Consider the following 25,447-nt stretch of genomic DNA (forward strand, 5'->3'; position numbering starts at 1 on the left):
TTACAGAGCTTGAAGAGAAGAAATGTGAAGCTTACAAAGTCGTGCAAGGATTGATTCTCTGCTCTCAAGAAACCGACAAAAACTTGTCTCTGTAGGAAGAGGTAGGTACACACTGCCAAAGGATCAAAAGCATTATTGTGAGAAGGAAAAACAAGGGAGACTTCTTCCATAGAATAGTTCAAATTAATTAATGTTTATAAAGAACTTTGATATGCTTGTGCAAAAGGTACTTTGAAAGTAAACATTTTATGGGCACTTCGTTTTGTAAGACTAGATTAAGTAGAGGGCAATAATTAGCATGCTGGGAGGCAAGAAGAGATTTTTAAAGAAAGTACAGATACAGATGAATCCCAGTAAAAAGACAATCCGTGAAACTCACTCCAACTGTTATGTTAAAGATGATCCCAGGATGGGTTTTCTGTGCAGATGATAAACCAGGTGAAATCTGGAAATACAAATGTTTTTGGCTCAGGAAAAGCCAAGTGCCTCAGTATAAATAAGTTTTAAATAAGTTTTTAAAAATACCAAATCAATTTAAAGTGCTAACGGCCTTACCAGGATGTAAATTCTTAAACAATTAGCCTCATTCCCAACAGGATCAAACATGAGCACACAGCCAAAACAGTTTAGCTCCTAAGCTTGGTGTATTCAAAGGGAATTTTGATTTGAGCCGAGTGAGATCTCCAGATGCAATACAGGCCTTCTACACACAGCTCCATGGGAAAGCACTTTCTGGAAACAGATGCACCTTGTTTAAAACCAAAGTTTCATTTCTGAAAAAGACTGGGCACAAGTAGAATTTTGAAAAATTGAATCATATTTCAAATGCCCCAAGGAGGCTCACATCACAGGGAACACTATGAGGAGTATTTTTGCAAGTGAACAATTATTTTTAAAAATTGAAAAAGCACCTCCAAATTATTTGCTGCACTGATTTTTTGGGTTTTGTTTTATAACTATGTGCTTGCTTTTTGTGGCTTATGCTGAATAACTTTTTTTTAAAAGAAAACATTTTTTCTCTTTTAATATTTAATTTTTAAATACTTCCTTTTCTTAAAAAATGTGTAACTTTTAATATATTCTGGGACTAATTCTCCTCACTAACTACCCCTACCCCATGGGTATATCTCCATTTTTGAAAAAAAAAAAGAAAGAAAGAAAAAGAAAACAAAGTCAAATGGTATGATTGATTTGACTTTGCTGGATATCGTTTTTACTTTCAAATTTTAGGAATTCATCTATTCAATATGGTATGGAATATAGATCCTATTAGGTCTAAGCAGAAGACTAGAAACCTGGGCATGTGGTCCCTATTTTGAAGGATGGGTATAAATATCCGGCTTTGAAGCTCACCCCAATCAGACTGGGACTGACAGGACAGTCAAGAACTCATGCTTCAGACATATTTGCTTCAACTCCAAGAGACTGAGTAATGTTGAGTAGACGTTCCCAAACTGTCTCGATTCATGAATCTGTCAGTGTCTCAGTATTTTTTTTTCAAGGTGCTTTCTGACCAAAAGAAATACCTAAGAGTTCATTTCTTAAGTAGTTAGGTTCAAACAACTATTAAGTAGCAGTCCTAACAACTTAATAGCAATTTGAAAAAATAATACTCATAAATTTAAAAGGAAGAAAAAGTAAATTTTTATTATATTCTTAACCACAGTTACTTACTAAAGGATGTGTACACCTACAAAGAACTGCACAACTTCTCAGATCTTGGAATTGGAATGAATACTGCCATTTTCATTTTTTATTCTTCCTTAATTACCATGAAGTACTTGCTTTTTTACCATATTAATTTCCCCCAACCCAACTTCAGAAAGATATGACATCAGCAAAAGGAATGTAGCGCCATCTAATGTTGAAACTGTAAACTACCTCAAGCTATAGTTCAGGGAGAGTTTGACAAATATCAAATATTGTTGTTTTACTCTAAAATTTAAAATATCCTCTATGAAATGAGTGTGGTACCTTGGGGTGCCATGGCACAAAGTTTGAGAACTACAAGTTTAGAGACAAAAGGGGACTTCCATTTTCCTGAATGATAAAACCATGCTAAGATGTGTACTTTTTTAGTACACATGCACAGGCAAAGACATGAAATGTACACTTCACTTTTGATTCCCAGATAAAGGCTCTGCCATTCTGCATAGGTCACCATTTTAAGTACAATATTTTTATGGAAATATCTATCTGGATGCATTTAAAAACAATATAGCATTACATTTGGGCTCTACTTCCAGAAATTTATATATAGCATGTGATATCTTTTAGCTTAATACTAAAAAAATTTCTCATGAGACATTTTGTGTTGTAACATAATCTAATATCCACAATGTTACTGAATCTACTATTAAGGGTACCCATTCATTTCTAATATGTACGATATTACTTATTTGGGTATAATGACTGAAAGGCATTTGCACCTTGCATGAAAAGTTAAAAATGTGGCAACTGCTTTATGAAAAAAATATTAAAAGCATTAATTCAGGATGATGATAAGTAGAAATCTTCCATTAAAGTTCAGACCTTTTTTTTTTTTTTTCTTTTCCCAGTAAGCACAGGTGGAATTTTATTGATAGAATGATCCCATTCCTAGTCTTTCTCCCTGGATCCAAAATATTGATGCTTTTCCTTGTTTTACACACAGTTTATTTCCATTTTTTTATGGTGCAAGTGATTGAATGCAGGGTTTTGCCCATGATAGGCAGGTGCTATACCACTGAGTTACACCTCCAGCCTAAAATCAACATTTTTCCCACCCCCCAATACTGCTGATTGAACCCAGGGTCTTGCACGTGCTAGGCAAGTACTCTACCACTGACCACAGCCCAAGCTAAAGCTATACCTCCAGCTCCCATTTGTTGCTGAGGATAAACCACTGATTGAGTCATATAATACTAGTTTTGCTGTAATTTAACAATTTCCTTTTTCTACTTGTGAAATTAAACTCCCTCCTTACATTAAACTACTACCCTCCGATTTCAACTCTCTGCATGTTCACTACACACTGCTTTTGCCCTGGGGTTCTCCTTCTTCCTCCAAGTTTTATCTGCCTGTATTTTTACTTTCCCCTCTGCTACTCTGCAAAAGCCTCCCACACAATTTTAGGCAACAGTAATTTAACAGAATACCCTGGGGTAGAATAATCAGCCACCCTGATTAGTTAGAGTCAGGTCCTGGCTGAAGCCAGGATTAGTGATGGGTGTCTCCTCAGGACCAAGGCAATCTGCAGTCCTGGAAGACAGAACTAGAGGGAAAAACTCCACGAGTATTGTTCAGTGTGGCATTTTTAATCAGCAAGGCAAAGAACCATATTACCAACGTGGATTAAAGTGAATTCAATTCTAATGGCAGTGTGTCCACTGTCAAGATATTTGTGGTTCCCGGCAGCAAGGAGGGTCCTACGTCCTAACCCAATCCAGCTGGGGTAAATGAAATGAGCTGAAAAAGACAAATCACCACATTGATAAGGATGTCACCAGGTAATCAGTGAGAAGACAGCAGCTTTGTGGGCCCTTACTCTTCTCTTCAACAGATTTGGATTTTGTTACATTTTAACATCCTGTCATATAGTATTCCATCTCAGGAATATTTTAGCTCATATAATGACATTTAAGAAAAAAAAAATAGCAAAAAACCTAGAAGCCTTTTCCAGTGCCAAACTCATTTAGAAAGTTTAGCTTCTGACTAATGCAATGATGCAATGTAACAATACCAAATTCTTTCATAATATTTAGGAGTAAGTGATTACTTGTGGAAATGGTAATGTTTCCTAACAAACCAATGTTTCAGGGACAGACCACCCAAATGTATTATTATATAAAGATGTCAGTTACATAATTACATGAGAAAACAACACATTTTACTTTTTTGTTTTTTAACAACAATTATCCTCTCTGGGGAGGATGGGCTGAATTAGCTGCTTAGCAAAGTGCCTCCTAGGGTCTCCAATTATCTCAGACACATTTAAACTGGAACCTTGAAAATGTACATTCAACATGAGGAGAATGAAAATGAATTTTTTTCCCCCAGATCCCCACTTCTGCCCTGTCTGAAGTGACTTTGCTGCGACCACCAACAGTGAAGATGCATTTAAAACCTGTGACTGGAGTTTAAATGTGGACCATATACCAGTTGCCTGGTTGTAAACTTTTTCTAGAATTTTTTATTTAACTGGTTTTATACTGACAATATTAGAGCCATTTAAATGAAAACACATACACACATGCACACACAATTTAACACCTTATTTTCTCATAGGTGCTGAGCCATTCTTTTTTGTAAAGGGGAGTAGTTCAAAAACGTGAGTTGCATTTAATTCAAGTGGTATCTAAAAACATCTGTGTACATTAGGGTTGTGCAAAAAATGGTTTTGAAAATGATTATTATGTTTATGTATAAAATGTAGAAATATTTGCTTTAAAAACCTTATGCCACCACTACTCATATTTTCCAATGTCAGAAAAAGAGTTATGTCCAAATTAGCAAAACAGCTACAGATTACCTGTCGTTAAGAGTAGTGCATCATAGTTTATCAGTGGACTGAAGATGGCAAAGGAGTAGGGCATTTTTGTCAAAATGCTCGGTTTTTCAATTTGGATGTCATTAGCACTGGGGATAGGTTAATTCTTCCCTTTCGCAGGGCTGGCCTTGTCCTGATGTCCCTGGCCTCTGCCCACAAAATGCTAATAGTCTCCCCAGTGATAATCAAAACATTCCCAAACGTTTCCAAAAGTCCCCTAAGCAGGACCCGTACTTTCTCCATTTGGAAACCACTGACCCAAACAAATATCCTCTAGCTAAAAAAAAAAAAAATAGAACCACAAACAGGATATTGTTGAGGTCCTTGAAAACTTTATTATGTGGTTTAAAAAGGTGTGTGGGGGGCTGGGGTTCCTTAATAATTGTACATAAGCTTATTTCCTCATCTTTCAGCTTATTTATAAAACGTTTTCTCTGAGAGGCTCACACGTTATCAAAGATTCACACAGACTCTCTTTCAGAGGGGTCTGCAGGTGAACATGCTGTTCCAGGAGTCCAAGAGTCCACCTGGGGGAGTGGGGAAAAGAAAATGGCTCTCTAAAGCTCTTCCTTGACCTGAGTCCTGCGCCCAGCTGGGGTGGATGGGCAGGGGAAATGGGATTGAAAAGCAGTGTCTCCCAGGATTGATCTGTCATTTGGAGAGGAGACTGTGGTTGAAGAGACCTGAGTACCAACACAGATGACGCATGTGTGCTCACCCCCAACGTCACAATACCCCTTCTGCTGGCTATGGGCAGCAAAGACCTCCTGAGGATTTTCCATGAAGACCCAAATGGCAACAGATGACATAATTTCAGCACCATGGTTTGTGAGACATGAGTGGGCCTTGGAGATCATCTGTCTAATGGATAGGTTCAACAATGCTCTGGGGGCAGCTCTTCAGATTCCTCAGCAGCCATCAAGCAAGAGGAGGAAGGTCAATGGGGAGAAAGCTGCAGACAGGACTTAGGTCCTCACCTCCAACTTAACCACACCAAGTACACCTTAATCTGTTTTTGTAATTATGCTATGTATGATTTATTTTAACAAGAAAACAAAAAGGGGATGGTGGTGTGTAAATCTCTGCTTAAAAAGAGAAATGGAAAACCATGAATCACTTCAAACCATGTTGAGTCTTTTAAAGAGAGCCTCAAGTGAATCTTATGAAAATTCATAATTACCAAAGGTCCTTAAAAAGCCTAGTATCTTAGTAACTGTAATCCCTTACCTTAGATACTGACCTGGACTACTTGGAAAAGATCAAATGTGATTTACCGATGGACGTACTGGAAGAGAAAGGAAGAGTCTCAAGTTTTGCTGCTGATTTTCCCTTAGCTAGCTAAGCCACGGAACCTCCCAGTGCCTCAGTTTCCCTGTCTGTAGGGGGACAGTTGGGCTCCACTAAGGCATTTTCTCACTACTAATTTTGTGTTGGTTGAACAAGACTTTGTAAGGTATTTGTGAGCAAGGACAGAACCTACGTCCTCTCTACTTTGATCATCTCTTGAATAATGTATTTTTCTTTTCCAAAGGAGGAAAAGTGTCCAGGGACATCAGCAAAAAACTCCAAGCTTTCATCCAGTGACACTAGGACCAATGGCGGCTGGCCTCAGCCCTTCGGCAGCGCTCCTTTTGTCCTTCTAATCCTCCTTCCAGTCTGTCACCTCTCATATCTCTTTCCCTCCTTCCTAGCTCTGCTCCAGTTAAGTTTAACACACTGTCAAGTGTCTACTGTATACAAGTTCCCGGAGTTGAGCACTTGGGTTATGAAAAGATGAGTGAGTCCCAGCCCTGTCTTGAAAGGGTCTTCTGTGTTTTAGGGGGACGACACTGGCAGAACTATAAAGGACAGGTCAGAGATGCAAAAGAACAGAAGTAGAACATGTACTCAAGAGACAAGGCATGAAAGTCTTGGATTTTAAATTAACTAAACTTGAGAAACTGGGAAGTAAAGAGAGAAGCTGCTCAAAATTAACTTGCTGAGTTAATTACCTGGTCATTTACTCAGCAGGCACAGTCCCAGATGCAGCAGTGACAAAATGAAAAAGCCTGGAACCAGCTCATTCTCTGAACGGAGAGGGAGACACGTGGATGGGTTTGGTGTCAGGGAACAGGTCAATACCAACCAAGAGAGGAATCATGTCAGAAGGAGCAGTCATGGGTAGGAGGAGAAAGAATAAACTCCAAATGGAAGAACGAGTTGACTCAACACGATGACATGAAGGATTCTGGGGCTGGAGGGGCACCAGCACAACCACAGGAAGCACAGGCACAGGAACTTTGGAACGGAGTCGGGACAGAGTCAGAAACAACACTGAAGGGCTGGGGAGATAGCTCAGCTGGTAGAGTGCTTGCCTTGCAAGCACAAGGCCCTGGGTTCGATCCCCAGCACCGCAAAAAAAAAGGAAAGAAAGAAGAAACAACACTGAGATGAAGTCAAGTGGAGGGCCAGGAAGTGGAGGAGATCCCCCGGGGAGAAGGAAGCGAGACTGAAGACTGGACTGTGGGACTCAAACCTGCCAAATGCCTATACTCAAGGGTACGGAGGAAAAGAAAACCAAGTGAAGGAGACAGTGAAAAGAAGTGTAAGAGAAGCAGCAGGATGTGCAATGCCAAAATAAGCAAAGAACTTTTGAGAGAAAAGTGTGAAGAAATAAATGGTAGCAGAGGAGGGTGGGCAGAACAGGGAGAGAACATGGTCACAAGATTAGCAGGTCGTTCTGGAGAGCCTTAAGGAGCAAATTCACTCGTTGTCTGTAGTGACTGGCAATAAAGAGGATCAACACAGAAGACCGAGGTATTATGAACTCCAGGAACACTTCTTTCACTTCTGAGTTTAGAGGAGGCTCAAGCAGGCTTTCAGGTCAAGGAAACACTATGAACCTCAATAAAGGCTATGAATTCTCTCCACATTCTATTTTCCAACAAAAGTCAAAGATATCAACTCCAACTCAGGGTTTTCCATTCTTTGGTCAATGTTTTTTTCTGGTCCCTGGCTACATGTGATGGTAGTAGTAGAAATCTAGCCATGCTAAGTGAATGCTGAGCCCGCCTGCAATGATGTCCCCGTAGATTCTCACCCCAGGTGGGGTCCCTTTGAAACAGCCAGTGAGGCTGTGACTGAAAGAGGCAAAAACCATTCTTCAGAAGAGTTGAAACTGGGGAGAAAGGAGAGGTCACATGATTGCTGATGTAGAAAGATGTGTCAAAAACATTAAGACAGCTTGGGTAGAAAAAAATTAGCACATGGTACTGCCAATCCAAGTCTCAGGTGCAGGCGACAAGTGATAGGTGACTAAGCTGCTTCTCATGAGCAAATCAAACAAGTGCGCTACAAGTTGCAGAGATGCAAAGTTTATTTATTTCAAGATGAGTATTATTTGTCCTAAGTAATGCTGGGAAGGCCAATTAGAAGTGCCAGCAGCAATAAGCAGAACAGAGCTAATAACAGTATTTCCAGAATCTGCAACATAAGACATACATATGAATTATATACACAAATATGCAAACTGTGCATACTGATTCATGTTACATGTATCAATTCATTTTATATATATTAATTCATTGACTCCTAGTTCTATGAGGCAAGCTCAGTGATCATTTTTATATTACACAGAAAGTGAAAAAGTTTCAGAGAGCTAACAGTAACAAGGTTACTAAAGTTTGAATCAGGAATTTTCCCCAAAGGTCCATGTGCTCAAAGCTTAGTTACCATTGGGAGGTGGTGGAACTTTTAAGAGGTGGGGCTTAATGGTAGGTCATAGGTCACTGGGGCATGACCTTGAAGGGGATTATGGGACGCTGGTTCCTTTCTCTTTCTTTTTTTCTTTTTTCTTTCTGGCCATGGGGGTGAACGTTTTCTCTCTGCCACACACTCCTGCCATGAGGTGCTCTCTGGCTAAAAGCAATGAGGCTAACTGATCACGGACTGGAAACTCTAAAACTGTGAGCCGAAATCAATCTTCTCTCTTTGTAAATTGGTTAGCTCAGGTATTTGTTAGAGTGACTACAAGCTAAGAAGGTGTCCAGCTAACAAGTGGGAGCAGGGATGTTAGACAAGTCTGGGCAAGATGCTTTTGCCAGTACCTGGATGCCACCATGGCCTAAACCCTGCTTGGGAGAGACACTTTGGGGTCTGGTTGGTAATTTGTTTCTCTGTCCTTGCTCCTCTAAAGCAAAAAGAAAGACAACATGTTTTCCATTTGAAAAATATATCAATGCATTAGAAAAAGGCCTCCTGAGAATCACAGCCCATATTTCTGTGTACAAAGATCCTGGATGGCAAATTCTGCAGCTAAAAGTTTTAACAAAAAACTGTCTTCTCAGGGGTACATGCTATAATCACTATTTCTCCAAGTCTGCTACTTTCTCTAAGTCTGTCATGTCCCTATTCCCTCTCCTCCCATATAGGAAACAAACCTAATTCTCAAGAACAACAAAACCCCAAACAACTCTAAAACATATATCTATCAAAAACATATCTGTTATTCTGGGCATGGCGGCACATGGCTCGTAATCTCAACAGTTGGGGAGGCTGATGGAAGATGATCACAAGCTCAAGGCCAGCTTCAGCAACTTAGCAAGACCCTATGTAACTTAGTGAGACCCTGTTTCAAAATAAAAAAAATATAAAAGGCTGGAGTGCAGCTCAGTAGCAAAGCACGTCTGGGTTCAATCCCCAGCACCCAAAAAAAAAAAAAAAATAAATAAATAATTATCTTGATTTGTTCAACATATTCAAATTTCTCTATATAAACCCTTTCCTAAAAAAGAGATTCAGGCTGGCATTCGATTTCAGAGTAATTGCATCTATACCCAGGGTTGGCTTCATGTGTGTGCAAATCCACTATCAAATCACCTACAATCCTACTTTCAAAGGAGTCCAGGCTCAAAAAGGCTCTGTGCTTGCTTCAGTCCACTGTTGTCACTCTCTTGAAATTTTCTGACATTCTTGTTGGTACTGGGGATTAAACCCAGGGTCTTGCACATGTTCTACCACTAAGCTGCACCCCAAGTCTTGAAATTTTTAGTAATTTTATCTTTGAACTTGTGTTTTGTAAGTGAAGTATGATAACAAGGGAGTCTGTGCATGAGCAGAAGGGGGGGGGGGAAGCTGTATATTTTGTGTTTTTAATAGTACTTTTGGCCTGCTTTTTGAACAATGGGATTTCTGTTTTGTTCTAGGCCCTGCAAATTATGTAACCCGTCCTGCTTATTCCCCCTCCACCCCAATAGGTTTTGTATGTTTGGGTGCCTGCCTCTCTACTCTTCCCCAGTTTTTTTCCTTTCCCTGTATTAAATTTTTCTTCTAGGGAAGGGTCACTATCTTTTTCATCTCTGTAGACAAGCTCCCTATACCAGGTGCCCAATACAGTAGAACACAGAAGGTATTTGCTAAACATCTGTAAAGTCCACAAACTGATCCAGTTATAACTGTTTCATGATGACCACAACATTGTTTCCCCCTAAATTACAAAATCTATCCGATTCCCAGAACACTATGAAGTACCAATCTCCTGTTTCTATGGAAGGCTATAAAAATAGCGGCTTCTTCCTTATTTGCTTAGAAGAAAAAAAAAAAAAACCCACTTCATTTTAATAAAACAATGATAAGTGGCAGGGTATTAAGTTTGTTTTTAAGGGCTTTATTTCCTTTTAACTTTTTGTTAAATCTGAGCATCAAAGCATTTTTTGAAAGTTTACTGTTCCAGCATCTTAGATTCCAAGACATGGCAACAGACTTTTCCTAAGGGTTGAATGTTGCTTCATGCAATGCTTAATTTGAGTCAACAAATGGCTGAGGGAACATCCCTAAATGCTTATCTCTCAGAGGGAGCAAATGTAACTACCAGCCTCTGGCAATCCAGAGGCAAATAACTGAGGTCAAGTTTCCATCTCAGATTCCTAGCACTGTTACACCTTGTATTACTGCTAGATTCTCATGCTGGCCCAACGGAGCCTCTTTACAAAGATATGATTTATATCTTATGGTTCAAGTCTATTACAGATGACTATACCCAAGATAAATGCCATCAGGAGCAAACAACTCTTCACATGTTCCAAAGTTTCTGTGGTTGTAGTCACGGGGATGCTAAAACGTCACTTATATAAAAAACATCCATTAAATTGGTCGAGTATCCCACAAGACCCAGTTTCAACAGTTTTCTTTTTCCCATTTTGGCAAGCATGGAGATGAAGAACTCAGAAATGTGTCCTTGGCTACTAAGAGGGGAGGGAGATCCAGGACACACAAGGAATAAAATGAAAGCCAATTTAATAATGGTGTCCTTTATCCAAAGATGAAGGGGAGACATCAGTTGTCTTCTAAATATTAACGAAAGGACAAAACCAAATGGCAATGGTTGAGGGACAAAGGAACTTGACTGCGAAGAGCGACAGCATGAGTATTCATTATTCAGAAGAGGGGGGACTGACAAGGTGCATGTGGGCTTAGGGCAGTGTCCTAAGGTTTACAACAGTCTCAGCTGTAACTTTTTCATTAGCTTAAAAGAAGAAGTTGTTGATGTTTAACATTAGTGGTAATAATCTAAGAAGGACCGAATGTACACTGTGTTGAGATATTTTAGGCAGAGTAATCAAGAAGTGGAGAGCATACTTTATTCACACTGTGACTAAACCTAGCACACTGCCAAAAACTAGGATTTGGAACAAATTTTGGAATAAAAACTACTCATCTGTTTTGCAAAAAGGAATCAGAAGCACATCAGCGTAATCAGTAATTTTAAACTTGCCTATTAAGTCAGGACACTGATCGCTAACAGATGCATATATTTGCAAATTTCTTCAACAAAGTTGACAAGCTCTGCTTTGCAGGTCTCTCTTTGCTGCCCTGGAATATATGTTTCTGGATTTCTAATTATTCTCAATACTAATCAGTTTGGGTATCTTTGTCAGTTTCTATTGACGAGTCAGATGCTGTTTTGTAAGAAAGTCCAAATAGAGGTATCAAACCAAGTTAGGAAGTTAATACATACCTGGTCCTACTGTAAATTGAGCAAAAAGGATTTGCACTAAATAGTCAATGGAAAATGCCCTGCTTTTGGAATGACAGTCTGGAGGTTCAATGTGGAAACACTCTGGGCTTGGACCTAAAGTATTCTGGCAGAGGGCATGAGTTTGATTTTATTTTTAATTAACTATTTTTTTTTTTTTTTTTTGGTACTGGGAGATTGAACCCAGAGACATTTTACCACTGAGGCTCATCCACAGCCCTTTTTATTTCATATTTTGAGACAGGGTCTTGTTAAGTTGCTGAGGATCTCAGTAAATTGCTGAGGCTGGCCTCGAACTCAGGATCTTCCTAGCCTTAGCCTCCTGAGTTGCTGCAATTACAGGTGTAGATCACCATGCTCAGTTGAGTTTAAAACACATTTTGAATGGGCAAATAAGCTCCCAGGGTAACTCAGAAAGCAATTCATGAACTAGCTTATATATATTTTTTCCTTCAGTACTAGAGATTGAACTCAGGGCTGCTCAATCAATAAGCTATATCCCCAGTCCTTCCTACTTTTTAAATTTTGAAATAGGGTAACATTCAATTGCTTAGGCTGGCCTTGAACTTGCAATCCTCCTACTTCAGTCTCCTGGGATTAAAGACATGTGCCACCATGGCTGGGAACTAGCTCATTTTGGAATGAGCAAAATACTATGTTTGGGAGTTACAAACGGAAATGCCCCCCTTATCCATGGGGGATACTTCCAAGACTGCTGGTGGATATCTGAAACCAGGGATAGCACCAAACTCTAATTTAATACATTTTCCAGTTTAACAAGCACTTAACATGTACTGTGGCTTTATGACATGTGACAGTAAGCTAGCATGAATTTCCTTCTTCATAATTTCACGGATAGAAGATTTGTTTCTACCTTAGATCTTAGCAACTTCAGCACACGATTAAAAGCAATCGTGTGCTGAAGCAATCGATTCTCAATAAGGAAAACTTTCCTTATTGAGAATGTCAGCCTTTTGCCTTAAAGGAAGTACTTTACAGCTTCTCTCTAGTATTTCCGAATTGTGAGCATCACTACTCTTGAGCTTTGGGGCCATTATTAAGTAAGACAAAGATCACCTGAGCACAAGCACAGTCATATCACAATAAAGCGAAAGTCAATCTGATAACTGGGATGGCCACTAAGTGACTAATAGGTGGGTAGCATATAAAGTATGGATACACTGGACAAAGGGACAAATCATTTCAGGTGGGACAGAGGGGGATGGCACAAGATTTCATCACACTACTCAGAATGGTATACAATTCAGAACTTATTAATTGTTTATTTCTGGAATTTTCCATTTAATGTATTTGGACTAACATTGACCACAGGTTGGAACTGAAATTGGAAAGTGTAACTACAGATGGGGATTGGGGAAGGGGAGAACTACTGTATGATGCACCAGGGTAGGAAATGCCATATTCATAACCAAAGTCTTTACCCCAGCCCTACAACTAAAGTCTTATGTGATAATGAGAATGGAATAATAGAATAACTGCACATAACTATGCATGAGGCTGTATCTTTGTTTCATATTCCAGCAAGATCCGCATGTGAACTAAGAATACTACAGGTACACCACCATGTTATAATCTCAAACTGATTATATTTATTAGCCATGTATTTCTCACAAACGTGGATTTTATATAAGAATTATGAAAAGAACACACATATTGAAGATCTACAATAGTGCTAAAGATTTTTCATGAGAATTTTAAAAATTCCCTTCAAACTCAAACTGTTTTTCTCCAAACAATGCAGAGCTATGGAAACAGGCTTAAGCTGCCAAAGAATTCACCTGTGATGTTTATATTCTAAAATCTAAAGAGGTTGGGATGTCAGTCAGAGCATATATATTGTTTTTGGCCTGGAATTAAACTTTAGGAATTCAGAAACATCTTTATTGTGTCCCCTGCCTTTAAAAACAAGCAAACAAATACAAGCAAGTGCAGTTAATGGGGGATTCCATTAAAAGCAAAAACCAAAGACAAATACAAAAAATTATTAGAAACAAAAGCAAATGTCAGTCAATAACTTCAAGTACAAGAAACCTATAGACTTCCCAACCTAAAGGTGAAAAGGGAAACAGCAAGATGAATCTACAAAAAAATCTCACACAGATGTAAAAACCTCTCATTGTCTTTTCTGCTAGTCTCTCTGTAGCCCTACCTCAAATCTTATTAAAGCTTTACTTCTCACTTTGTTGAAAAATCTTCCTTCAGCAATCAACTTTCACGTGGTCTCTCTGGCACTCAGGTGATACCAAGAACTAACTCTGCCTACTGTTGGAACCCATTTTTAGCACTTTACATATATTTATTCATTCAGACTCAAGCACAGGGAAACCAATAAGGTAATTTTATTACCATTACCATGTTATAGCTGAGAAAACTATGGAACAGTGAGGTTGAAACACTTGTCCAGCTGCTTGGGTGGAAATGACCAGAGTCCACACTTTGAGCCACTGCTTCTCTGTCAAGAGTCATTGCACTTGAATTATTTTGAAGGGTTTAATAGTTTATTTAGAGAACATTCAACAAATGTTCTTGTTGCTTAATATTCTCTATGTAGGGGTGTATGCATATGTATGAATATTGTGTGAGGTGTGTGGGATGGGTTATAGCTAACTTTGTTTCAATGACTTCATACAAAGGAACAAAGAAATCCACATTTTACTGAGAGCCTATGATAACTTATTAGTGTATAATATTTTTTGTTAACAATCTTCATTACAATCATGTAAAACAAATGTTATCTATTTTTTAATTCTAATGTTTGCTTTTTCACATATTAAAAAAATACGGAAAACTGGGCCTAAGCAAGATATTAAAATAGTGTCACAAAAGTAAAAAACAGCCAAAGGTAAGACACTCAGCCCCAGTCATGCTCTCTGTTCTCCAGTCTTTTGGTTCTCTTCTTTAATTCTCAAAGACCCAGGAAGCTAAATAATTCACAGGATCCAGTGTGATTTCAAATTGTTTTCTGCCTAGTACTTCTCATGGTAGAATATATAATGTCTTTTCCTCATATTTTGTCACACCACTTTTAAGAATACTTCATTCTGAGGTAAGAGGATTGCAAGTTTGAAGACAGCCTGGGTAACTTAGTGAGACTCTGTCTCAAAATGAAATGAAGACAAAAAAGGCTTGGGGATAAAGCTCAATGGTAGAGTGCTTGCTGAGCATGCACAAGTTCTCAGTTGGTTCCTTAGTACCACAAAAACAAAGAGACAAAACACTGATCGTTTTAGATTGCATCTCCCAAGTGCTGATGAGCTTCTTGAAATATAGACATGACTGAATTCAGAAGCCTGGTGCCATCAATAGTCTTAGTTTAACTATTGATGACTAATAGTCAATAGTATATGTTTTCTTCCAGAACTGTAGCCACAGTTACTTCTGGGATACAATGAAGATGACATTTCACAGGGATACCCTGGATATGAATCTTCAAACAGTTTTGCTTTCCAAAGAACCTGGATGGCCAGTCATTCAAGAAATACTGAAAGCAAAGTAAAATCAAGGATTGTGAACCTTTTGACCATGATTCACCACATGAAATACTCTTGTTATTGAAATCCAGCACGTTTGAATATATGTGTATATATACACTTGTACAATTAAAAATATTTCTAAAAACTGTGTTGTTACTTTTCATAATTTCTTTTCAATTCAGTGTTTTGTTGCTTTTTTCAAAATGAAAACGACCAAAGTCTTTATATGACTCCCAAATCATACTGCAACCAACAGCTTGAAAAACAGGGATCAAGAACATACTGTTTCAATTTTAATTAATATTTTGTGCAGAATGGAATAAAACAGGCTTATTTAGGCAAAATGAGTAACATACTGATTTCCATGCATCTCTGGTCTACCTGCACTTAAATGGGGCTGTCATTGTCCCGTCTGAGGTAGACAGGCTCTCTTTTCATCATGTGTATCCCTTTTTGCCTTTTGAGTTTTGGACTTTTGAAATTTGAATTTTGAATTTTTTGCCCATTTGAAAGATAAAAAAAATGAAATTTGTACTCCTTTTGAAACTGAGATTTTTTAATTGGGGTGGTTTTTGTTTTGTTTGATTTCATTTTGTTCTCAGTGTTTTCAGACTGATTTTTCAAAAGTACATTTTCAGGAAAAGAAGCAAAACTTTAAGTTTCCAGGGCAAAATTCTCCTCTGTAAAAATACTGATCCACTTTGGACTCTTTCCAATCTAAGACACTTCAGTAATCCTCTTGGTATTTTCAAAATGGATAATCAATGGTGCGTTCATAAAATTTGGTCCCCTTATTTACTATCCTGGAATGCAAATAACTGTCCTCCTAAATTGGAATACAGCTATCATTCACAAATAAGTCTATCAATAGATTTTATCCCTAACATATATTGAATTTTTGTTGGATCCTGCCCGAGATGAAATAATTTTTATCTTTAATTCTTAAAAGAAACAGGAAGATAAAGTTTATTTTTTGGTATGTTATTAATTTTTAAAAAATTTTAAATATAGGGATAAATACTATTTCACAGTTTTACATGGTTTATACTCTTGAGTTACTTTATTTAAAAAGTATTTATTTACATGTTTAGTCTTTACAGAAATGGAAAGGAAAAGTAGAAAATTACATAAGCAAAATATTTGCCTGTTAGCAGACTGCCATTGCCACCATTTTCCTCATGGAGATTCCTTCCCACATACATAAGCCAAAAGAAGATACATAAACCGGAGTCCTCTATTACTTCAGAATTTCTTTCAAATCAAAAGCAGTTCACGTGCTGGAGGTCTTGCCTGCCTTCACCATTTCAAAAAGGCAGCAGAGATTTCATGGAAACACTGGTTCTCAGGAAAGTGAGGGTTAACCTGCACGAGACTTAGACCTTCAATACACCAGTGAGTCATGGAAAAATGTGAGACTGGCTCCTGCTTTCGTTCTGCTGTCTCCAAAAGCAGCTATATTTGATTGTCCTGCAGCTGATGTAGCACTCTGTGTCAGAGGAACTAAATAACTTCTATAACTCAGAGGCAGACTCTTTTTTTCATGTTGAGAAACTTGCCAGAAGACCTTTGGGCACATAAACAAAGGTTTAAAACACTTCACGTTAAGACTGAGGAAAGATGAGTAACCCCACAAAAGCGGAACTGTAAGAAAAGGTATCTAAGGAAAAGAAGGTGTGTCCTAGTGCACATAGGGTGGCCAGTGAACATACAGACTGCCTTCTAAACTCCATCCTCCCGGATGCTAATGCAGTGCTGCTGTCAAGTGGATTACTAAGATTATGCAGATGGTTCGAACTTTTGTGCCCAAACCACTGGGCTATATCGTCCAAAATTTCAGAAGTACAAAGTCAATGCTCTTCATAACTGTAAGTCTCAGACTTTGACCTCTATTGCTGGCCTCCTACAGTGCCAGGACACGCAGGGGCTGGGAGTATGGTTTCTGATGGTCAACCAGGCTCTCTCTCCTCCTGGTCTGTTGACTCATTTCTTCACCAAAGCCACACCAAGACTGCCCCTTCAGCTCCGGCAGCACTTCTACCAGATGTGGCGAGTTCTAGGGGTGTCTGTTGACGGCTACTCTGTCACGTGAACAAGAGAAGTGCAGAAACCTTTTACCAGGCCCTGTGCTTCCTCTTTGCTTTTCACATTTTACCCAAATGTTTGTAAAAAGCTCTAGAAAATTCTTTGTAACATTCTAGTCTTCTTTCCTCTTCTAGATTGAAAAGTGAAGGCTTACATTGACAAAGTGTCATTAATTAAAAGTAATTTTGCAGCACGGCTGTATATTCTGGCACTGTCAGTTCAGTATTGTGGCTTATTCAAAGTCTGAGAAGAAATTAATTTTTAATGTAGGAGAAACAAACACTACAAATAATTTCCATGTAAGTTATTTCAAGGTTCTGCAAATGACCTGATCATTTTCTTTCTCTCTCTTTTTTTAATGAACACAATATTTTCATTTTATTTATTTTTTATGTGGTGCAGAGGATTGAACCCAGGGCCTCACACTTCCTAAGCAAGTGCTCTACCACTGAGCTACAACCCAGCCCCTACCCAATCAATTTCATTACTACATCTGGGCAATATTGTTCGTGTTTCACTATAAATATAACTTCTGCCAGAATTTGTAAGATAAAGGTGTTTTTACCACCCTCCAACACCCCTCAATTTCCATTGATCTTTGAAAGCCTACATGAAAGTTCTCTTCGCATTTCTCTGTATTTTCCATCATTGTTAAAATGCCTAATTATAATAAAAAGTCGCTTTTAACTTTTTAATCACAGGAGAAGACAGCAGTATTGGCATGAACTTCATAACAAGTAACTTAGGAAAGTCTGTTGCCCTCACTTCCCTCTACCAATCAACCTCAAATTACTAGTCATCAACTACCTATAAAAATCTGTAAACTTTCTAGCTTTCATTTTATTTGTTCAAATATACTTCTATACTTTTTTAAAAAAGAAAGCATATTATTCCATTATTACTAATTTGTTTAGTTAGGAAATGCCCCTTATTCTTAAGGCTTTGTATTACATTTCCTGGATAACTATTTTAGGTCAAAAGAGATTGCCCTGAGCACTCTGGCTGCTGCAGGCATTACTGCTTACAACCCAAGGGGCTGTAGATCTTGTACACAAACTGCTTCTTTTCAGCCCAAGATATGGAATTCAGCAATTGTGAAGTTGACTTCTGCTATAAGAACAGTAATCACTGTTCTTCTAAAGCTTGCAACTTCTGTATTAAGAAAAACTTGACAAAAAAATGGGTCAAAATTTGAGGCTCAGTATCAGCCTTGTTTGGCAATGGAGCCAAGTCTTAGTAATCCGTGAAAATGGGAAGCAGGGAGAGAAGGGAACACCTCCAAAACTCATTTTAGCAATGTTCCAACAGTTTTAGTCATCAGAGTGCCTAACAAAGGGCAGATTTAAGGTTCTTCCTCAAGTCTCAGCCCACCCTGGAGGTGAGGTGAGGAAAGGGAGGGGAGCAGAAGAGGGGAGGGCTGAGGGAAGAGTCTCTTTACTTTCCCTTCACAGAGGAAGAAACAAAACACAAAAAAGGGAGGGGAGGGGGAGATTAAGACAAACATAAGACTACAAAAGAGGGAGAATGATTGAAGTCATCTGCATCCTTTTAGAAGGCCTAGAGTAAAAGCAAAGCCCTCCTGAAAAGCACAAAAACACTGTCCCACCTCATTTCTTTCTGGGACAGATTCATCAAGGCTGAAAATTAGCCTGAAGAGGAGACTTGTTGCTCAAGAATCCATGTGCAGTAATAACAGCAACTTTACATTTAACAATCACTTTCTGACCGACAAGGCAATGAGGAATCCTAAAGTAAAACAAGACTGACTTTTTTTTTTAACAAATAAGTTTCAAATTAAAGACTTTGAACACACTGTCCTAAAAAAATGATCAAGGCAGGCAATAATCCAATTGATATCATCCCTGATAAACATTTTTAATTTCCAGTAAAAAAAAAAAATGTGTGTGTGTGTGTGTGTGTGTGTATTCTTCTATTGGAATTATGTTTCCACATATCAGTCCCAATACCTGGAAGATATTACCTTATTTTTGAACTAATCTGGAAAGGATACATCCCACATAATCCAATATGTTCACCAGACTTGGCTCTGAATGACTACAGTCCAGATAAAAATAATAACAACCTGCATGCAAAGCCCTAGACTGACTGTTTAAGCAATCAAAAGATGACAGTGGCCAGGTACCTGTAATCCCAGCGGCTACAGTAGGAGGAGCACAAGTTCAAAACCAGCCTCAGCAACTTAGCAAGGCCCTAAGTAGCTCAGTGAGATCCTGTCTCAAAATAAAATATTAAGGGCTGGGGATACAGCAGAGTTGGTAAAGTGCTTGCCTCGCATTCACAAGGCCCTGGGTTCGACCCCCAGCACTGAAAAAAAAAAAAAAAAATTAAAAAGGGCTGGGGATGTGGCTTAGTGGTTAAGTACCCCTGGGTTCAATTGCTGGCCACCCCCTACCCCCCCCAAAAAATAAGACAGTGGCCTCTTAAGAAATTATCTCTGTTATAATTTCATTAATCCTAACAATTCCATAGAATCAGTTAAAAAAGAAGCAAACAAAAATATTAAGAAACTGCTGTAATGGAGTTTTTGTAGTTAATATTGAGAAGTCCTAGGAGAGTATGAAAAACCAAATAAAAGGCCTATGGTGAGAACTGAAGAAGCCTCTGGAGGAATGTCAACCGCTCAGGTCTGCAGCTTGAAAAGGCTACATGGTTTTGACAGAAGTTTATGTATATATGTTTTATATGTTTGTTTGTTTTTTTGGCACTGGGGATTGAACTCAGGGACACTCAGCCACTGAGCCATATCCCTAGCCCTATTTTGTATTTAGAGACAGGGTCTCACCGAGTTGCTTAGCACCTCACTTTTGCTGAGGTTGGCTTTGAACATGCGATCCTCCTGCCTCAGCTTCCCTAGCCATTGGGATTACAGATGTGCAACACCATGCCCAGCTGTCATATATTTTTTTTATATACAGACACATATACAGGTGTGTGTGTGTGTGTGTGTATGTAGTGAGTTCTATTTTCCAGAATTCTATGTATATTGCTTTATAGATTATTTAAAAAATGCAAATGTTTCACTATTAATTACCTCAAGGAAGCTGGATTATAGGAAACTTTTCTATATGATCCACTTGACTTTCTATACTGTGTACATTTCTTAATATAAGCTCATTTCTTTTGTTGTAAGATTGAAGAATTCTCTAAAAATATATAACAGAAAAAAGGTGTAGGTATTTGGAAATATTTTTCTTCTTCTCTTTTGGTGCTAGGGATTGAATCCAGGTGCACTTTACCACTGAACTATATTCTTCATTTTTTTGTTTTGAGATGGGGGTCTTGCTGAGTTGCTTGGGGATGCTCAGGGCCTCACTAAGTTGCTGAGGCTTGCCTAGAACTTGTGATCCTCCTGCCTCAGCCTCCCGAGTCTCGGGATTAGGCGTGCCCTGGCTGGAAATATTATTCTTCATGGGTGGATGAAATTTGATCTAGTGGTTACAAAGGCACTTGGAGTGAGAACTCCCATGAGCTCCATTTTCAGCTTTATTTCTAAGAAATTATTTAACCTAAGACAACCTCAGACACAGATGTTAAAAGACTTGCTTAGTTAGCAAATTGGGGAAGGGAAGCTTGACAGCCCTCCCTGCAAAAGACAGTGGAGGGAATACTAGTAAACTGCCTTTGCTGTGGTCTTAAAAGAGATTATCTTTAAAGTCTATTACCTTAATAGACAAAATGGGTATTATGTATTAAAGTAGCATTTCTATAGTTACTAACGAAACCATCATTTTGTATAAAAATAATCATAGGTTTTAAATATCGTACTTATATATGCCTAGAATAGTATGCATAAGTTATACAATCCTTGTAATACTTGAATTCAAATAATAGCTCTAGAAGATATATAAGAAAAGAGATTGCCCATTCCATTAGATAAGCAAACACTGAAATATTGAGATGTGAATATTCTGTAACTTGCTAACCTCCTCATCAAAGTATTTTATTGTTTGGTTGGTTGCATGCTTTTAAACATCCAGTTGAACTCTTTCCCAACTTGATTTCAGTTCCCTCCCCAGTACTACTAAAGACAGTAATTAAGTCTTTCCTTGAATGAGTGAGGAGTTTCATTAATTCTCAATGTTTGTATTGAACACAGGCTACAAGACCATGAGTTGGAAAGACAAAAACAAAACTAAACTAACATTTCTTCTTATTCAATTTTTAAAAATCTCTATTAATTTTTAAAATTAACTGTAGAAAGTTAATTTCTTCCAAGTTACCAATATGCAAAACATAAACTTAAGTAGAAAAGTTTTATCTAGTATTAGACTTTTTATTTTTTCTTTTTCATGATACTGGAGATGTAGGAATGGAACCCAGGGCCTTGTGCATGCTAAGCAAATGCTCCACCACTAAGCTATATCCCTAACCCTACATATTAATTTTAAATATTCCTTTAGCATTCAAACACGAGTGACTTTAAGTCTTTTAAACCGAAAATCTTGATAAAGTGATTATGAATATTAGAATCACAGAATTTTAGAGTAGGGAGACTTTAATGAAACTTTAATCATTTTACCACTGACATGATTAAAAACTTCAGATGGTCACACTTTTGGTTTTCCCTCAATTCTAACCAAAATCTATATTTTATTACAGATGTAATACAATTACAACATATTACAATTATTTCTCTTTAAGTTCCCCGAGCTTCTTTAAAACAGTGGTTTTGAATTCACCTGGCCTTTCACACATCTCCATTTCTTTAGTTGTGTGCATGTGCTCATGGGTCCATGTCTGTGAGTTTCAAGTAGGTACTTATTGCAGTTTTCGCAGATTGGCTTTATCTGGGAATGCTCTTCAATAGTAAGCCTCCCCAGAGATTCTGGATGGGATGTTGGTGTGGTCCCTAAGCCTGAGACTACTACCATGACATTGGGGTAATAGTCATGGCACAGAGGCTAGCACAGTGCTGGGGTGGAATTCCATGACCTCTGAAGTTGGCACAGCCCTGTGGCTACTGAGGTCTGCTGGTCACTGAGGGCTATCTAGAACTCAAGGTCACTGCAGTTGGTCAGTGGTAAAGCAGAATGGAGGTCAAGTCTTCCCTGAATGGGTTTTGGGTTCCTATTGGCACTGTGTAGGTGCATAAGTTCAGTTTCGGGGTACCAGCCTGGAATCAGAGGCAACAGAGGTCTGCCTACTGCTGGGTTTTACTGTGGTGGGCTTGGTGTTAGAGCCCAAGGCAAATTCCTGTGCTCACTTTCCTCTCCTTCCTCTAAGTAGACAGCATATCTCTTCATACCACGCTGCCTGGGGTTAGAGGTGGGGTGATATAAGTAATATAAAACTCTCTTTCTTGCCCTCTTAGATGTGATGTTTCTTACTATATTTTACTATAACCAGGTACTGTGATTGCTTACCTGGATTCTTTATCTCTTCCTTTAACAGGTGCTCTTTTAAAATTGGGGGAATTAAAGGAAGACCCATTCATTATCTTGACTGACTCCGACGTGCTCCTCTAATCTGTTCAAGTTATTTTCCTGTCCCAGTTTCTTGTAGGCAATCACTGCAGTCTGGGGATGGAAACTGAATGGAAACTGCCTGTCTCTGGCCCTGGCACCAGGAGAATACCAGTAGAACCAGACCTGAACCAGACCATGGCCTCACCAACACTGTGATGCATATGCATACCTCTTGGCTCCCTGTTTTTGTTCTTCCCCAAATAGTCCTAGAACTATTGTTTAAACCGGAAAGACAGTTTTCTAGACCAGTGGTCTTCCTGGTCTGATCAAATTGAAATAAACTCCTTTCCTGCTTTACCACAATCTTTATTTCTGTTAATTGGACTTTTGGGATGGCAGGTGGCCAGACAGATCGGATGTAGTAAGACTCCCTGAGTTGGGCTTCTGGCTGAGGACTCTGGTAACATTGTGAAGATATTTTTGTGCATGGGCAGTTGTTTACACTGATGTTTCCACAGGGGATCCCTAGAGAGTCCTAGTTCACCATCTTGCTCTGCTTCCCTCCCTGTGTGACGGAAAACAGTGTAGGGTGCGTAGGATATATCTTGCTTTGAGTTTCTTCCAAGTATTTGTCATTCCCTGTCAAAGCATCTTCCCTCAAATCCCTGAACAACAGGTATTAAGCAGACAATGGATGAGGGGAGGTCGTTTGCAAAAGATCCTGGAACGAATGTAGGACCATTAGAATGACCAACACGCCACAGGGTGAGCTCCCTGGGTGTGCCACTGTGCAGATGCCACTTGTGCAGTTGCTCAAAGCCTGGCACTCACAAGGGCCTGATGCCTAGTTTAACCCTTTGCCTTTCAATTTGTATTGTCTTGAAATTCTTAACTTTCCAACATGTAGCCACAGACATTTATGTTGTTCTAGGTGCACGAATTATACAGTCTTTCTGCTACATTGTCTTTAATGCTTATCCCCATTTTGGTCAATGAATTAATTTCCAGAATAGCTTCAACCGCAATAAAATTGGGGCTCTGGGTCCCTCCCCAGGTCTCTTTCCCTTATTGCTGCTTGCTGAGATGCTTATCACAACCAGAGACCTCACTCAAATACTGCCTGATTTTCCCACTTCCATATGCTATGCTTTATTTATATAGAGAACATTTTCCTTCTACTCCTCTTCCAAGGAGTCATATCCCCTTTAACATCTTCTAACATCTTCACCATCATGTTCTGCATTTGTCTCCTATCTCCCCTGTTCCTGCTTAACACAAATTTCTTAGCATGAAGAGATCACTTGTATAGATGAAAGAACCAACTCCCCAAATGACTGTAGAACAAGAAAAGGCAAACATAGCAGCAAAGTAAGTGAACTTGTCATCATGTTAATGCTGATACAACCTCTACTTTTGCCTCAAGCTCTGGCATTTGATTAGATCTAGCTTTGTCTCCTCTGCCCTGTCGCAGCATCTAGAGCCCTCTGGGGGAACTGAAACACCATAACAACAAAAAGTATAGTAATTTATGTGTAATATTTATTTATACATTTGACCTTGGAATCACACCCTTGAGCACAAGGGTGAGTTTAGGTTTGATATATTCTTCCCAAAGTGTGTGCGTGTGGTTCCCTCATGTGCAAATGTGTGCATTCTGGCTAGGGTTTCTTTTTTTAAAATAATTAACTTCAGATAAACTGAAACAGAATGAGGTGTCTTCAGTATTTTCTGATTGGCACATGTCTGCTAGGTTCTCCTAATGCTGAGATGTTGGCAACGAGCTCTTTCCCCTCCAAAAGAAAATACAGCTCTTCTGAGCTACCCAGGAGGGACATGCAGCAGGGATTTCCTTGCTATTCTGATTCTAACTCCACTACCAGCTGTGCGGTCACCAGCCCAGGTCTACATTCCCACACCACCCAGAAAAAGCGTGTTCTGTCAGTCTAAGAGGGAATCAGCCCCTTTGTGAAAGGGACCCTCCCAAAGGGAAGGCTGGAAAAATGAGCCAGAAGCAGTAACTGGGGTCTTTTGAAACTAGGTTTTAAAAGGCCTCCTTTTCCTTCCCAATCCATCTGTTCTCTAACCCTTCCATTAACCCCTGGAGCCTCTTGTTCTTGCTCCCTTCCCCAGAATTTAAGCAATAGACAAAAGACACTCTTACTTCCTTACAGGTCAAGGAAACTGGAATGGACTGGAGTATAGTGAAGGTAAACCCAAGGAGGGAAATTAATAAGCCACCTCAGCACTAGACAGGCAGATACTTCATGGTTCACAGCAAGAAAAAAGAGACAAATATCTCTTAAATGGGTGGAATTTAGAGGGTTAAAACATTCACATAATCAGGAGACTTGCTGCATGTTTTTCATGCTTATCATTAAAAAAAAATGTATCTGGATTCAAATCCAAACCCAACTCTACTGATAAGGTTACCTGTAGCGTGAGCATCAAAATACAAGAATTTTAAAAAACTTTTCTCAAACGCACATTTTTCCCCCATGAATTTCACATTAGAGGTTTAGTGGACTGATTTATAATTTGTCACCTTTTGTCTTTTTTAGCAGTGTGTCATTAAGTCTTTAATTTGGCGTTTCCTGTAGTCTGTAGTAGGATATATGCTATTTTAAATCCAAGGACTGCAGACATAGATGGTGGGTAAAGATCTGTGAACCATAAGTAAATTCTTATAAGGAACATACAAAAAAGATTGTTCTTCAGTCAGACTTAAGCCATTACTTTTTTCTAAAGAAGAAAAGGCACAAGTTAAGAAAAAGGCACCCGTCAAAGACCTTCTGCCCAAATGTGCATCTCCATGAAGTTTCCTGCTGAGTGCGTATGAATGCACTGAGATCTGGGAAAAGGATCCAAATAGGATTTCAAACATCCAAAAATTTTAACTCAAACATTT

The 25,447-nt window shown here is 38.8% G+C and overlaps 1 protein-coding gene across 3 annotated transcripts in view; it reads right to left on the reverse strand.

The window, feature by feature from the left end:
• The window catches only part of Arl15 (ADP ribosylation factor like GTPase 15), a 392,761-nt gene that overhangs the window by 93,098 nt on the left and 274,216 nt on the right, over window positions 1-25,447 (reverse strand). For 2 of the 3 annotated variants that reach the window (XM_047556317.1, XM_047556319.1), the window contains one exon: window positions 15,981-16,598. The exons of the other annotated variant lie outside the window; for it this stretch is intronic. In XM_047556317.1, coding sequence (XP_047412273.1) covers window positions 16,416-16,598 — 183 coding nt within the window. In that variant the 3' untranslated portion in view covers window positions 15,981-16,415. Of the gene's footprint in view, window positions 1-15,980; window positions 16,599-25,447 lie in introns of those variants that run through there. 3 annotated transcript variants of the gene reach the window in all.

This window comes from Sciurus carolinensis, chromosome 6 (assembly GCF_902686445.1).
Source record: "Sciurus carolinensis chromosome 6, mSciCar1.2, whole genome shotgun sequence".
NCBI classification, from domain to species: Eukaryota; Metazoa; Chordata; class Mammalia; order Rodentia; family Sciuridae; genus Sciurus; species Sciurus carolinensis.